This window comes from Triturus cristatus, chromosome 2_2 (assembly GCF_964204655.1).
Source record: "Triturus cristatus chromosome 2_2, aTriCri1.1, whole genome shotgun sequence".
Taxonomy (NCBI): domain Eukaryota; kingdom Metazoa; phylum Chordata; class Amphibia; order Caudata; family Salamandridae; genus Triturus; species Triturus cristatus.
In genome coordinates, this window is record NC_140582.1 from 82,993,553 (window position 1) to 83,009,017 (window position 15,465).

The 15,465-nt window shown below is 52.5% G+C and overlaps 1 protein-coding gene across 2 annotated transcripts in view; it reads right to left on the reverse strand.

Moving 5' to 3' along the window:
• The window catches only part of SRP72 (signal recognition particle 72), a 259,141-nt gene that overhangs the window by 114,411 nt on the left and 129,265 nt on the right, over positions 1 to 15,465 (reverse strand). For both annotated transcript variants that reach the window (XM_085641079.1, XM_085641078.1), the window contains exon 11: positions 6,373 to 6,445. In XM_085641079.1, coding sequence (XP_085497205.1) covers positions 6,373 to 6,445 — 73 coding nt within the window. The remainder of the gene's footprint in view (positions 1 to 6,372; positions 6,446 to 15,465) is intronic.

A 15,465-nucleotide genomic window follows, 5' to 3' on the forward strand; every position in this document is an offset into this window, starting at 1 on the left:
GGGTTACTGGTAAGTACAGTTATAAGTAGTTTCAGAGTCAGTGCTGGGCACCAAGATCCAGCACTGGGAGCTCACCTAAGAGCAGGTGAGTATTTTCGTTTTTGTTACTCGGCTGATTTTTGGTGAATATTTTAAGATTTGAAAAGTCCACACTTAGAAGAAATTTCAGGAAAAAGCCAGTCAATGTTACCCTATGAAGAAAATTGAGTTATCGGTTTACAGGTAAGTACTCGACTGGCAGAGCTGAGGTTTTGGGCATAGACTCAGGGGTCCCCCAGGGTCAGGTAGGTACAGTTGGTTCACTCCCAGCGGCACTAGGGCAGCCGGGTGCAGAGAGAGTTAGGCCCAATGTTATCCTATGAAGGATAGGGGGGCCTTGGTTGGTGGCTGCTGACCAGCAGGCCACACGGCTGTGGGAGCTGGGCTCCTGGTCACTTACTCAGGGCAAGTGGGGAAGTAGATAGGTGTAGAGGTTGCACTGCCAGGGCCACTCGGGCGGCTGGGTGCAGAGTGTTTTTGAGCCTTCGGGCGCTCAATTGATTTCAATGGGAAACCTCCGGTTTAGAAAAAGACTGCAAGCTCGGGGACGAGGATTCTTTAGGTGCCACCATCACTTCGAGAGGTAAGTTGGTTAGTTGGAGGATAGGTAGGTACCCCGGGATTGGGCACAGGGGGCCGCGGGGCACCGGGTGCAGGGGTGTCTTTTGGTGTCGGGAAATCTTACCCTCTGTTGATGGCGGTTGGCGGGGGGGGCACCTTGTTCTGAGGCTGCAGGCTTCTTCAGGAGTGTCGAGGGAGGTCCTTGGGTGCCGGACTCGGGGTCACAGTCGCCGTGGGGTCGTCCTCGTGGTCTTTGTTCACTCCGGCACCGGCCAGTCTTGGCTGGTGCAGAGTGTGCTGGGTTCGCGGTTCCGGGCTGCTGCCAGGGATTGGAAGTTGATTTTGAGTAGAGCCTCTACTCATGGGAGTCCCAGGGACTTAAGAGTCAAAAGGTAGCCAGGTCCTCCGGGGTTTGTGAGGTTGCTGGCCACAAGAGATGCCGGGTTGGAGCTGGAGCAGGTTCGAGGGTCGACAGGTCAGTAGGGCTGGGGTAAAAATCAGTTTGTGTCTTCCTCTTCTTAGCAGCTGCTGGGCAGGTCTTCTTTCTTCTAGCTCTTCTTCGGATTTTGGAATCTGGAATCTGGGGAAGGAAGGTTCAGGGTGCCCCTAAATACTAGATTTAGGGGCGTTACAGGTAGGTGACGGACAGGGACCAATGAGTCCCTGTCCTGGGGTGGGTATACCCCCTATCCTGCCTCTCTCCTGTGGGAGGGGGGCAGTAGCCTAGTCCTGATAGGGTAGGGCTTCCCATTACAAGATGGCGAGAGCCCGGAGATGTGCTTCACCTCGCCTCCCCCCATCTGAAGGGTGGGGTTGGCAGGCTGGCACATCCCCTGTCCTTATTTGGGGTTTCCGGCCAAGCTTCCTGCCAGAGTGGGGGGGTTGCAGTGGCCTGGGGAAGCTCATAGAGGCGGCATGCCTTTGAAGCTTCCCCCTGCCCATCCTGGGGGAGGAGATTTAGCACCTCGCCCAGGATGTGCATTGTTGCAGGCCCAGGAGAGCAGGGGCTCTCCTACCCAGGGGTCCAGCAACATGTCTGCTGTGTGGCAGCCTCAGAACAGACGTGGATTGTAGGTTAGGTTTTAGGGGGCATCTCTAAGATGCCCTCTGGGGTGCTTGGTACATTAAATCCCACACTGGCATCAGTGTGGGTTTAATGTGCTGAGAAGTTTGATACCAAACTTCAGTCTTCAGGAATGGACCTGGGTACTGTAGGGGCACAGGGCTCCTGCTCCTGTGCCCACACCATTGGCATAGGGTACCCAGCTAGAGGGGTGGCTGATATATGCCATGGCAGTGTAGGTGATGGCATGGCACACAGGGATGTGTGCCATGTCGACTCTTTGTTTTGTCTTGCACCCAGACACCTAGCCTGCAAGAGCGGTGTGTGTGTGTGTGTGTGTGTAAGGGTACAGGGCCTCTAAGGGTGGCACAATGAGTGCTGCAGCCCTTAGAGGCTTTCCCTGGTCACAAGGCCCTGGGTACCTAGGGTACCATTTACCAGGGGCTGACATGTGGCCAAGGTTTGCCAATTTGGGTTTTGTGTGTTTAGGGAAGGAACATAGGCCCTGGGCACCTGATTGGCAGGAGTCCAGGGCACACTCGGTCAAAGCACATTCAGCAATTCAGCAAAAAGTGGGGGCATACCATGCAAGAAAGATGGCACTTTCTCACAGTGGGTAAGGTAACGGACTGCCCGATGTGAAAGGCAGTAACCACCTTAGGAAGAATAGAAGGGCGAGTCCTCAGAACAACCTTGTCCTGATGGACAGAGAGGAAAGGAGGTTTAGAAGAAAGAGCCTGGAGCTCACTCACTCTTCTGGCAGAGGTGATGGCAACCAGGAAAGCAGTCTTGAGAGTCAGAAGACGAAGAGGACAGTTATGAAGTGGCTCAAAGGGAGCACACATCAGATAAGTTAACACCAGATTCAAGTCCCACTGAGGCATTACAAAGGGAACAGGAGGAAACATGTGAGTAATGCCTTTCAAGAATCTATTTACAACAGGGGACTTGAAAAGAGAAGGCTGATCAGGAAGCCTCAAGAAGTCTGAAACAGCTGAAAGATATCCCTTGATGGTGCCCAGAGCAGAGCCCTGCTGGGCCAGGGAAAGAAGAAAGAGGAGAACCTCAGAAAGAGGGGCGGAAAGGGGATCCACAGCCTTTGCTGTGCACCATGCCACAAATTTGTTCCACCTACAGGCGTATACCGTTTTAGTGGAGGGACGCCTGGCTGCCAGAATGACATCACAGACTTCAGGAGGCAAGTCAAATGGCATCAACTGCCTCCGCTCAATCTCCACGCATGGAGGTTGGACAGGTTCGGGTGGAGGACCGTCCCCTGCTGCTGCGACAGAAGGTCCTCCTGAAGAGGCAGTCGAAGCGGGGTTCGATTGACAGACTTAGTAGCTCGGGATACCAGTATCTTCGTGCCCAATCCGGAGCCACAAGGATGACTTGGGCCCGGTCGCGCCTGATCATCTTCAGCACTTCAGAGCCTGTATTTCCCGAACCCGCTGTTCGGGAGGATAGACCCGAAACTGCGGCGAGTCCAGAACCGCTCCGATGAAGAGGAGCTTCTGGGAGGGTCTCAGATGTGACTTCGGCACGTTGATGGAGAACCCCAGCGAATGCAGGAGGTCGGCCGTAGTCTGGAGGTGGGAGACGACTGTTCGGGGTGAGCCCGCCTTCAACAACCAGTCGTCAAGATAGGGGAAGACTGGAACCCCTAATCTGCGCAGATGAGCTGCGATCACTTTGGTGAACACCCGAGGGGCACTGGTGAGGCCGAAGGGGAGCACGATAAACTGAAAGTGCTCATGGCCTACCGTGAACCGCAGGTAACACCGGTAGGCCAGCAGGACGGGGATGTGGAAATAAGCATCCTGCAAGTCCAACGCTACCATCCAGTCTCCAGGGTCTAGGGCAGCCAGAACCTGAGCTAACGTCAGCATCTTGAACTTCTCCTTACGGAGGAAGGCGTGGACGCTCCTGAGGTCCAAGATAGGGCATAGGCCCCCTTTGCCCTTCTTGGGAACCAGAAAGTAGTGGGAGTAACAACCCCGTCCTACTTCTGGGCCAGGAACGTGCTCGATGGCCACCTTGGCCAAGAGGGCTGGAACTTCCTCCTGCAGAAGTTGCAAGTGATCCCCCGACATGCGGTGGTACTGCGGTGGCATGGCTGGAGGGGTCGCCTCGAAAGGGAGGGAGTAGCCCCTTCGGACGATTTGCTGCACCCACCTGTCCAAATTGATTGCACGCCAGTGGAGCAGGTGATGGCGAACTCTGCCTTCCACTGGCGTGGAATGGGCCTGAAAGCTCGGATTAGGAAGGCTTTGAGGCAGATGCTGCGGAAGCGGATGTGGACTGACCGGCTCTCTGTCCCCCTGCTCCGCCACGGCGGAATCCACGTCCGCGACCGCGTTGAGGCTGGTTCTGCAGCATGTGGCTGGACGAACATGCGGGGGCGCCCCTTCCTTGGCCACGAAAGGGCCGAAAAGCAGAAATTTGCTGGCACTGGGCCGACAGACCCAAGGACTTGGCCGTAGCCCTGGAGTCCTTAAAGCTCTCCAGCGCGCTATCTGCTTTGTCGCCAAAAAGGCGACGGCCGTCAAAGGGCATGTCCATGAGAGTGCTCTGGACATCCCCTGAAAAGTTTGTGGACCTCAGCCAGGCGTGATAACGAATCGCCACCGTTGTTGTGATCGCTCTGCCCAGCGAGTCCGTGGTGTCAAGTCCACATCTAATGGAATACCGTGCTGCATCACGCCCCTCAGCAAGAGCCTGGGCGAGCCGTGTCCTGGCCTCCTCTGTACACTGGGGCAGCATGTCCGCCACTGTATCCCACAGAGAGTGGGTGTAACGGTCCAAAAGGCATGCGGTATTAATGGACCGCAACCTAAGACTGAGTGAGGAAAACAGTTTCTTGCCAAACTTTTCCAACCTTTTGGATTCCCGGTCCGGAGGTGCGGACGGGAAGGTGGTTTGGGAAGCAGAGGCCAGGATAACCAGACTCTCAGGGGTGGGGTGTAAGGACAGAAAGCAGGAGTCGCCCGGAGCTGGGCGGTGGTGCCGGGCCACGTTCCGATCCACAGGAGAGACTGTAGAAGGCTTGGACCAAGTGCCCATCAGAACGTCGGTGAGGGCCTCAATAAACTGCAGCAGAGGCTCCGAAGAACTTACTGGCGGTTAAAGCACCTCAGTGAGGAGGTTAGACCTCACGGCCGCTGCAGTGAGCTCCAGGCGCAAGGCCTGGGCCACCCTGCGCAGCACCACAGCATAAGTAGCACCCTCCTCCGTAGCCACGGAAGGAGACAAGATGAAACCAGTGTCAGGCAAAGTGTCTAGACCACTGGCCTCCCCCCAGCTCATCTGCCCAGTCCTGCCTTAACTGGCACTGCTGTGCCAGAGGGTCCTCAGACCCCTCTCAGTCCTCCCCTTCATCCGTGTCCTGGTAAACAGACAAATGACGGAGCCGGGTCACAGGCGAAAGGCTCACCCACAGACGCCGGAGACAGCGCCAAGCGGCGCCGCTTCGATGCCGGACCTGAAACCAGGGACGGCGTCGTCCTCGGACAAAGCCGGGAGCGACACCATGGGGGGTTGGGGGGGGGGGTCGGTGCCAGCGGATGAGTCGTGAGGTCAACTGGCGTCGATCAGGATCCAGGACTGAATCCCACGGGGGACTGCGGCGTCGGGACCGAAGTCGACGACAGCGCCAGGGCCGAAGCCGGCCAGCTCGCTAGGACTCCCAGTCGGACCTGCGGGCCCGGAGGCGCGCCAGCAGGCCTCGACGACGGGACGAGAGTCCTCATGGCCACGAGGAAGTCTCGAATCTCGCCCGGAGTCGCATGAAGCCCAGGGACCGGAGGGTGTGGGGCCGAATGAGACTCCTGCGGCTCCAGCGGAGCCGCGCGGGTGGTGCCACCTGAACCCTCGACCGAGTCGCGCGACCGGCGAGGGGAGTCAGAAGAGCGATGTCGCTTCTTCGACTTCTTTTTGCCATGCCTCGACTTACCTGAGTGTGAGGACTTGGAACCCGACGAGCGGTGATGACTGCGGCTCTGTGACAGGTCCCTCGACTTCCTCCTCGACCGGGACCTCGAGCGGCGCGGAGCCGACTGCCGGATCTCGAGGAGCTTGCAGGACCGCTCCCGTTTAGCTTTCGACATCAAGGCCCGGCAGTCGGGGCACGACTTGTCATCGTGGTCGGCCCCAAGACAGTAGAGACACTGATGGTGGGGTCGGTAACCGACATCAGTCGGTGACAGACGTCACACGGCTTGAACCCGGGCATCCCTACCGGCACCAGGAGTCGAAGTCGACTCGAAAAAGATAGACAAATATGTCCAAAAAGTTAGTCGAAAAATGACTAAGGGTACGCTCTTCCCGGATCTGCGCTTGCTGGCGCGGAAATAAGAAGAACTGACATCAGCGCGCAAAGGCGGCGTCTAAGTACTCTGACGACGTCATCCTGGCGATCACGACGCCGACGGACGCGGAGCCGCAGACGACGCCTACTGACACGCAAGGGTACTGCTGACGAAAAAACTTTCCGGATCCAGCCTGACGCCTGGGGATATTCTAAGGTAAGGAATCTAACTAACGTGTTTCTTTCAGATTATGAACATCAGCTGGAAAATGCATCAAACAAACCAACTTTCTTCACATAAAAAGGTATTGTAAAAATGGAGCATACCATTCATTTATCCTACTAATACCTACTTTATACCATCATTAGACAATCATTCCAAAACTGTGAATAAACTTTGTACCTTGAGCAATTTTTAATTGTGCCATTGTAAGCTTTATTTCTGCTGCGTCGGCAGGATGCTGTTCAGCAAATTCCTGAAAAGTAGACAAACACATGCGCAAATTAACATATACATGCAAACACTAGCAAAGCCAATAGTCGTGGATATTTTCCGAGGGTGTAAAACACACCTTACAGTACAGTAGAACGTGTGACATCCAAATGAAAAGTAAAAACCATGATTGAGGATGTAGCACTGACTGGCATGCACTGCTTAAGGGCTTTTCAACACAGCTGTGCCACTGTTCCCTCCATTGCACTCTTAGAACATGGCGCTTTGCTGTCATTTGAAGCCATAATTTGTGAGCCTATCACCTTCAGTAGGGTGTGACGGCTCAGCACAGAGGTCAATGACTTCGTCACCACCTTGAGCAGCATCTTAGCTTTTATCTAGTAAGTGCCCCTTTGTCAATCCGCTTCAGCCACAGCACTTTGCATCCTGGGACATTTCAACAGAAACTACAACCCCCATTACACAAAATTTTCCAAAAACAGACCAGAACTGGAAACATGCTGCACTAGCAATATGAAGCCAAGAGAAAACCATAATGCTTTCACCTTGTTGAGAGCAGGAATAACAGCCTCCCTGGAGCAGAGAAAGTTACTCGTCGATAAGAGACTAGAGTGCTCACACATTTTCCCTTTCAATAGAGCTCATCCCTTAAGACTCTGCATTCTGGTACTTGGAGTCCTATTTATCTCGTTTGACATTCAGGATTAGAAATACAAGAATGTAAAGAAAAACCTGCATTGGGTGTGCTACTCACAGCTGAAATCGATACATTTGAGAGTTCTGGCAGAGCAGGGCTCCAATACCCTGTGAACAGGAATAAATTGAGCAGCGTGGAGTACCTCAGCTACCCTGGAGCCGGGATAACATTGAGCTATTTCTCATAAATGAATATTTTATTTGGTGCATAACATCAATTAAAGCTCATAACATTGAAATACAAGTACACCCCATTAGACATTTCTAAAATCCAATAAAATGTCTATTATACCTTTGCATCATGCAGCAGCTCGTTAGGATTTGTAGAAAAAATAAATTACTTTTAAACACAGGTAATTTCACTTTTTCTTTCTAGAGATTCACCTACACATTTCAGCTGCTGGGGCCTATAATGGCTCAAGGAGGTGGGGCCACGCAATCCCTCTTCATATAACTGAATGAGGCCCCTCCCACCATTTTTTTCCCCCGATCCAGCAAAAGTCCTGTAGAATTGCGGCAAAATTTGCGGATTTGTTTTTGGGTCCCAGGGTGGGTCTTTCTGGGGTCTGACTCCCACAGGAGTGACCTTGCCCAGGGGAAATAAAGCTCCCTGGGCTAATCAGAACCCTCCAGTTTTGAACTGGAGCACCTGCGGGAGTCTCTCGAACCTTTCGCAGACCCAACCATCAAGACATACAAATATTTTTTACCCTTAATTTCTCAAAACCTACTGAACGGATTTACACCAAATAACAAAAAGCACAATTGTTTACCAAGATCTATCTCCCTGCCAAATTTGGTGCACTTCCATGCAACCGTTTTTGCTGAAGCCCGTCTTTAAAAAGTCTATAGAAAATGCATGGGGATTTTGTGTTTTTTAAGACACCCCTTTTGTCTCTCAGCCCCCTCCTGAAGGATCAGACCAAAACTTTTGATTCATAAACTAGTAAAAAAAGTAGCACCTTTTGGAAAGTTTCATACAAATGAATCAAACGGGCCAAACTTATTAGCAACATAAAAAGTTTTTCCTTTGGAACAAATAATATATATACACACACACATATATCCATCCATCCGATATGGAATAAACTGATTTGCACTTTATACTCACGGCGTGCTGTGGTCTGTACCCGTTTCCAATACCTGTTGGATCGTAGGGGAACCTGATATATATATATATATATATATATATATATATATTTCCATCAAAGTGCCCCAAAGCAACGAAGACGCACTCGAATGCTGAAGGAACCAACCGGTTTCTTTAATTTGAAAGCAGGCATCGGCATTACATGAAAGATTTCTCCAACCTGACGCGTTTCGAGGCTGTTGCCTCTTAATCATAGGTAAAATGAATATTCACTCAGCAGATGTCTCTGATTAGCATGCCTCATTTAAATACCCATAGTGGGCCGTGCTTCCTGCTCACGTGATTCTTTTTGCATGCTAGGATTTGTAGTCCGTTTCAGAGTCATTATTACACCATTAGTAGGCTCCGCTTTGTAAATAAAATTATTTCTTCTTGTTACCCTTAGTGGGCCATGATGCCACGCATGCTTGAATTTCTCCCCTTCTGCATTGCTGTCAAGGCGCAGGCATAATTCCTCGCTTTCAGCCCCTTGTATTTGTAGATGGTGCTGTCCTCCACGGCAGGGGTGCCGTGTAATATATTTCCATCAAAGTGCCCCAAAGCAACGAAGACGCACTCGAATGCTGAAGGAACCAACCGGTTTCTTTAATTTGAAAGCAGGCATCGGCATTACATGAAAGATTTCTCCAACCTGACGCGTTTCGAGGCTGTTGCCTCTTAATCATAGGTAAAATGAATATTCACTCAGCAGATGTCTCTGATTAGCATGCCTCATGAAAAGACACTTAGACAAAAGGAATCACGCCACATCCTAGGGTTCAGGACTCTGACCCCGTATGGTTTAAATAAAGACGAGGAGATGCACTCACACTTATGAGTAGAACTAAATGATCTGGACACAGTCTCAAATGCCCCATTATGATTTCCGTACTCTCCCTCTTTTTTCATCTGAAGTTTTCTTCCTCTTTTTTCCTCGAAGTAACTGAAAAATGGTTATAAAATTTAATTTTCACAGAATCAGGTGTTTTAAACTTAAGGTATATTGTTTAAAAAGTATATCACTCTCCAGAGAGATAAACATGTGCGGATATATTCGATCTTGGCCCACTAGAGGGCAAAGGAGCAAGGTACAAGTTGATTAACAAAGAGTAGTCAATATGACGATTGGATTACTAAAATGTTTAATTGATACATGCGCCTATAATTTGATTGGTATTATTGATGACATAAACTTGTTTAAAATATATGAATTGACACCTGATAAAATGGTTAATAATAATCCCACTATGGTCGCTGGACTACAAGGACCATAAGGCTAAGCGAAATGTAACATCATGTGACTAGTATAAAAACAGAAGAGTGAAAAATCACTGTTACCCGTGAACAAGGTCAAAGCTGACTGAAACGCGTTGGGTTTTGTAAACCTGCTTGCCATGCTTGGGATGTTATTAAATTGATTTGGAACTGCACCATACCAGGGAGTGCGTGTGGATTTTTTCCTGAACCAGGAGCCTTGATTGAATATATATATATATATATATATATATATATATATATATATATATATATATATATATATATATATACATATATATACACACACATACACACACATACACACACATACACACACACACACACACACACACACACACACACATTTTATTCTTCACAAAAAAACAAACTTTAAAATAACATTATAGTTAGGTGAAATATTCAGTAACAATGTAATGTTTTAAACTAAAAAAAAAAACAACAACAAAAACGCAGAAATTCATGAGTTATAGTTATCTCAAGTAACAATAACTCCAGACCTATAACTTGCGCCGCCGCCATAGTTTTCTCATCAATTTCATTGCATGTTTTATTGATATGATCAATGATGTCATAAAAGATGTCACGAGTGATGTGATATATGTGGGGTAATTAGCAATGCATGGCGAGAGCATGAGTTATAATTACGTTAGGGCACAAGCTATAGTTATTTTTTATTTTAAACGTTACGTTGTTACTGAAGATTTCACCTAATTATAACGTTACTGCTAGAAATTGAGGTTTCTGTTTGGCAGAGTATCCTAGTCAGGGTAAGTCAGAGATACAACCTAAATTAACCTGTGCTCAGCCTCTGGTAGCTTGGCAGAGCAGTCAAGCTTGACTTAAGAGGCAATATATAAAGTATTTATGCAACATTTAAATTAGAATAATACAATGAAAACACCAAAAAAAGACTCCACATCAGTTTAGCCTTTGGCCTGGTCACCCCCACGCTCCTGTGCCTGCTGCCGCTCCCGCTGCACCAGCCTCCCGAGGGCCGCCGAGCCCACACCTGCCTTCCCGCTGCACCAGCCTCCCGAGGGCCGCCGAGCCCACACCTGCTTTTCCCGCCGCCCCAGCCTCCCGAGGGCCGCCGAGCCCACACCTGCTTTTCCCGCCGCCCCAGCCTCCCGAGGGCCGCCGAGCCCACACCTGCTTTTCCCGCCGCCCCAGCCTCCCGAGGGCCGCCGAGCCCACACCTGCTTTTCCCGCCGCCCCAGCCACCCGAGGGCCGCCAAGCCGGCTCCAGCGTTTCCCGCCGCCCCAGCCCGTGGCCCCGCCCCCCAACAGCCGATTGGATCGCGCTCCCGCCTCCCCGCAGACCCTCCCGACCGGCTCCCTTCTTATGACGTCCCCAGAGCGACCGCGCAGCGGACGCGCGCAGCGGGAGCACCGATTGAGCGCCGAAGGTGCGCCAAAGGTAAGCCCGTCTGCGCCCGTCTGCGCCCGTCCGCGACCTGATCGCGCCCAGCGACAGGACCCCTGGCCCACGAGGACCCCGACCGACCCGCCTGACGTACACCGCCGCCACCCTCATCGCACTCAACACCGGCCGATTCCCAGGATGCTACCGAGCCACACCACGACGCACCCACGGACACTTCAGCTGCCACGCCTGCAAGTTCACCTGCATCCGGACCTGCCTCGCACCAGCACCCGCCAAGGCGAACACCAACAGCACCCACCTCAAGTGCATCCTGCTCAACACCCGCTCCGTCCACAGACACGCCATCGAACTCTGGAACCTCCTAGACGCCACAGCCCCGGACGTTGCCTTCCTCACGGAGACTTGGATGAACGCCTCTTCAGCTCCCAACATCGCCATCGCCACCCCAGAGGGCTACAAGATCACCCGGAGGGATCGCACCGCCAACCAGATGGGAGGAGGCATCGCCATCATCCACAGGAACACCATCCGTCTCACGACCAGCACCGACAACACCCTGACCACTGCCGAACACCTGCATTTCCAGATCCACACCGACCCGAAGACCACCCTCAGAGGCACCCTGATCTACCGACCTCCGGGACCACGCACCCAATTCAGCGAGGACATCGCCGACTTCGTCAGTCCGCATGCCCTCCCCTCCGCTGACTACATCCTCCTGGGGGACCTCAACTTCCACCTGGAGAACAACAACGACCGCAACACCAGCACCCTGCTCGACAACCTCGCCAATCTTGGACTCAAGCAGCTGGTGTCCACCCCCACCCACCTCGCCGGACACACACTCGACGCAGTCTGCTCTTCCTGCACAGACATCGACTTCAGCCACGCCACAGAGCTTCAATGGACGGACCACAGCTGCGTCCACTTCACCTTCAAAAGAACGACGACCCACCACCACCAGCAACAGGCTGCCCGCAGAAGCTGGAACAAGATCACAGCCGACCAGCTCGCCACCTCCCTGAGCCAGCACCCTCCTGCCAGCTCAGCGGACCCCAGCCAGGCCGCCGACAACCTCACGAAGTGGATCAGCAACTGCGCGGACGAGCTCGCCCCGCTGAGGACCCCGCCCAGCAGACCCGGCAGCAAGAAAGCCCCATGGTTCACCGACGAACTCAAGAGCTCCAAGAAGAACTGCCGAGCCCTCGAGAAAGTCTGGAGAAGGGAACCTACACCGGACAACAGGACCTCCTTCAAGCTTGCCACCCGGAAGCACCACCAGCTGATCCGCGCCGCCAAGAAAACTGCATTCAAGGACCGGCTGGACAACAACGCACACAACTGCAAGGAACTCTTCAACATCGTGAAAGAGCTATCCAACCCCAGCGCAGGAAACAACGACATCACCCCATCGCAAGACCTCTGCAACTCCCTCGCCTCATACTTCCACAACAAGATCGCGGACATACACAACAGCTTCAACAACCAACCAACGCACACCACGACCGAACAACCACCCCCCACCACCACCCTCCACGCCTGGACCCCGATCAGCACCGAAGACACCATCCGCACGATGAACTCCATCCACTCCGGATCACCGACCGACCCCTGCCCTCACCACGTCTTCAACAAGGCCGACGCTGTCATCGCACCCCACCTGCGAGACATCATCAACACATCCTTCGACACCGCCACCTTCCCCGAGAGCTGGAAGCACGCCGAACTCAGCGCTCTACTCAAGAAACCCACAGCGGACCCCACCGAACTCAAGAACTACCGCCCCATCTCGCTCCTCCCGTTTCCAGCCAAAGTCATCGAGAAGACCGTCAACAAGCAGCTGGCCGCCTTCCTCGAGACGAATGGATCCCTCGACCCCTCACAGTCTGGCTTCCGAGCCAACCACAGCACCGAGACCACCCTCATCGCCGCCACCGATGACATCCGAGCCCTGATGGACAACGGAGAAACAGCGGCCCTCATCCTCCTAGACCTCTCCGCGGCATTCGACACTGTCTGCCACCGCACCCTAGTACAGCGCCTCAGCAACGTCGGAATCCAGGACAAGGCTCTGGAATGGATCATCTCCTTCCTCGACGGAAGAACACAGAGAGTCCGCCTACCACCGTACAAGTCAGAGGCCACCGAAGTCATCTGCGGCGTCCCCCAAGGATCCTCGCTGAGCCCCACCCTCTTCAACGTCTACATGAGCCCCCTCGCGGCCATCGCACGCCAACACAACCTCAGCATAATCTCCTACGCCGACGACACCCAGCTGATCCTCTCCCTGACCAACGACCCCGCCGCCGCAAGAGCCAACCTGCACGAAGGGATGAAAGAGGTAGCCGAGTGGATGACGACCAGCCGCCTGAAACTGAACTCAGACAAGACGGAGGTCCTCATCCTGGGCTCTTCACCCTCCGCCTGGGACGACTCCTGGTGGCCTCCCGCCCTGGGCACCGCACCCAAACCGACAGACCATACACGCAACCTGGGCTTCATCCTGGACTCCTCCCTCTCCATGACCAGACAAGTCAACAACGTCTCCTCGGCGTGCTTCAACATCCTACGCATGCTACGGAAGATCTTCTGGTGGATCCCCACCGAGACCAGGAAGACCGTCACCCAGGCCCTCGTCACTAGCCGACTGGACTACGGCAACGCCCTCTACGCCGGTACCACCGCCAAGCTCCAGAAGAGACTCCAGCGGATCCAGAACGCCTCAGCCAGACTCATCCTCGACATCCCACGAACCAGCCACATCTCCGGACATCTGAGAGACCTACACTGGCTCCCCGTCAACAAAAGAATCACCTTCCGCCTCCTCACCCACGCACACAAAGCCCTACACGACCAAGGCCCGAGCTACCTCAACAGCCGAATCAACTTCTACGCTCCCAAACGCCACCTCCGTTCAGCCAACCACGCCCTCGCCGTGGTCCCCCTCATCCGAAGAGCGACTACAGGAGGAAGGTCCTTCTCCTACCTGGCCGCCAAGACCTGGAACTCCCTCCCGACCGACCTGCGCCTGACCCAAGACCACCTCTCCTTCAGGAAGAAGCTGAAGACCTGGCTGTTCGAGCAGTAGCGGCACCCCCCCTACCCCCAGCGCCTTGAGACCCTACGGGTATGTAGTGCGCTCTAGAAATGTCTTTGATTGATTGATTGATTTAGAAAAATAGCGAATATTTATCAGAGTAAAATAAGACCAAAACAACCAAAATACAATAAGTAGAAGTCGAGATATGAATTTTTATATATTAAATACCAAAACAGTGCTCAGAAGTCAATAGTGCTAAAAGATGACTTGAAGTCGCGCTAGACCAGGGTAAATACAAAGTTCAGGCCAACCGGGATGGAGGGCAGGCTGGCTACAGGACCCACAAAGGGCCCGATGAAAAAGTACCGGGTACGGAGCAAGCGTTGAGGACTCCCTGTGTCTGTTTCAATTCACATAGTCAGGTTGATATGTCTAAATCAAGCCTCGCAATGGGTGTCAAAGGATGGGCTCTGGGTCAGAGTCGAGCCTTGCAGCGGCGTCTTCGGATCGACGCTGTGTTGTCGTCAAATCAACCAGTCCAGAACCAAGACATCGAGCTGACAAAGCGTTGGCGTCGAAAGGCACTGAGTCAATTTCAATTGGTAAAAAGGGGTCACTGCTTACATCTTTACAGAAAACAGCTGCAGAACCCATTTTTGAGGCTCAGGAATGGAGGGCCACTTCAGGCAAGGGTAGGGACTCACAGATGGCAGAGACCAGCAGCACCAGCATAGTTGCAGGAAGTCTTTTGTGACTCAGACTTCAGAGTGCAGGAAGCAAGCCAAAAAGCCCTTGGAGAAACTTGAGGTTTGAGAATGTACAGTCATTTCACTCCTAGGCAAGAAGCAGCAGGCCAACACATCAAAGCAAGTAGCAAAGTGACAGTCCCTCCTACAGCACAGCATTCCTTCTTCCAGGCAGAATGTCCTTGGTTCCAGCAAAGTTCTGATTTGGTGGTGTCCGGGGTCCAGTACTCGTACCCAAACGTGTCTTTGAAGTGGGGGAGACATCCAAGAGGATTTTGGAAATCACAAGGTCCCTGCCTTTTCTGCCCTGGCTCCAGACTCACTAGGGGGGGGGGGGGGGGTGGGGGGGGGGTTATGCAGCTCTTTGTGGGGGGACAGGTACAGACCTTCCCAGGTGCAGGTGTCCGCTCCTCCCTCCCAATCTACCTCAGGAAGGCCCATCAGCCTGGACATGAACCATAAGGATGCAACTGTCACACACCTTCTCCCGATGTGTGACTGTCTAGAGGGAATGCACAAAGCCCAGCTGTCACCAAGCATGGCCTTTTCAGACGTACAATTTAAAATCTGATTTCACCATTAGTTGTGATATTAGATTGTGTGTCCAGAGACACTAAACTCCAAAACTCTATCTTTTCCCAAATGAGAATTACACTTAAAAGATATTTTAAGGCAATGCCAATGTAAGCCTTTGGGAGAGAAAGGCTTTATAGTAGTGAAACATGGATTAAGCAGTGTTTCACTACAAGGACATGTAAAACTCAAAAGT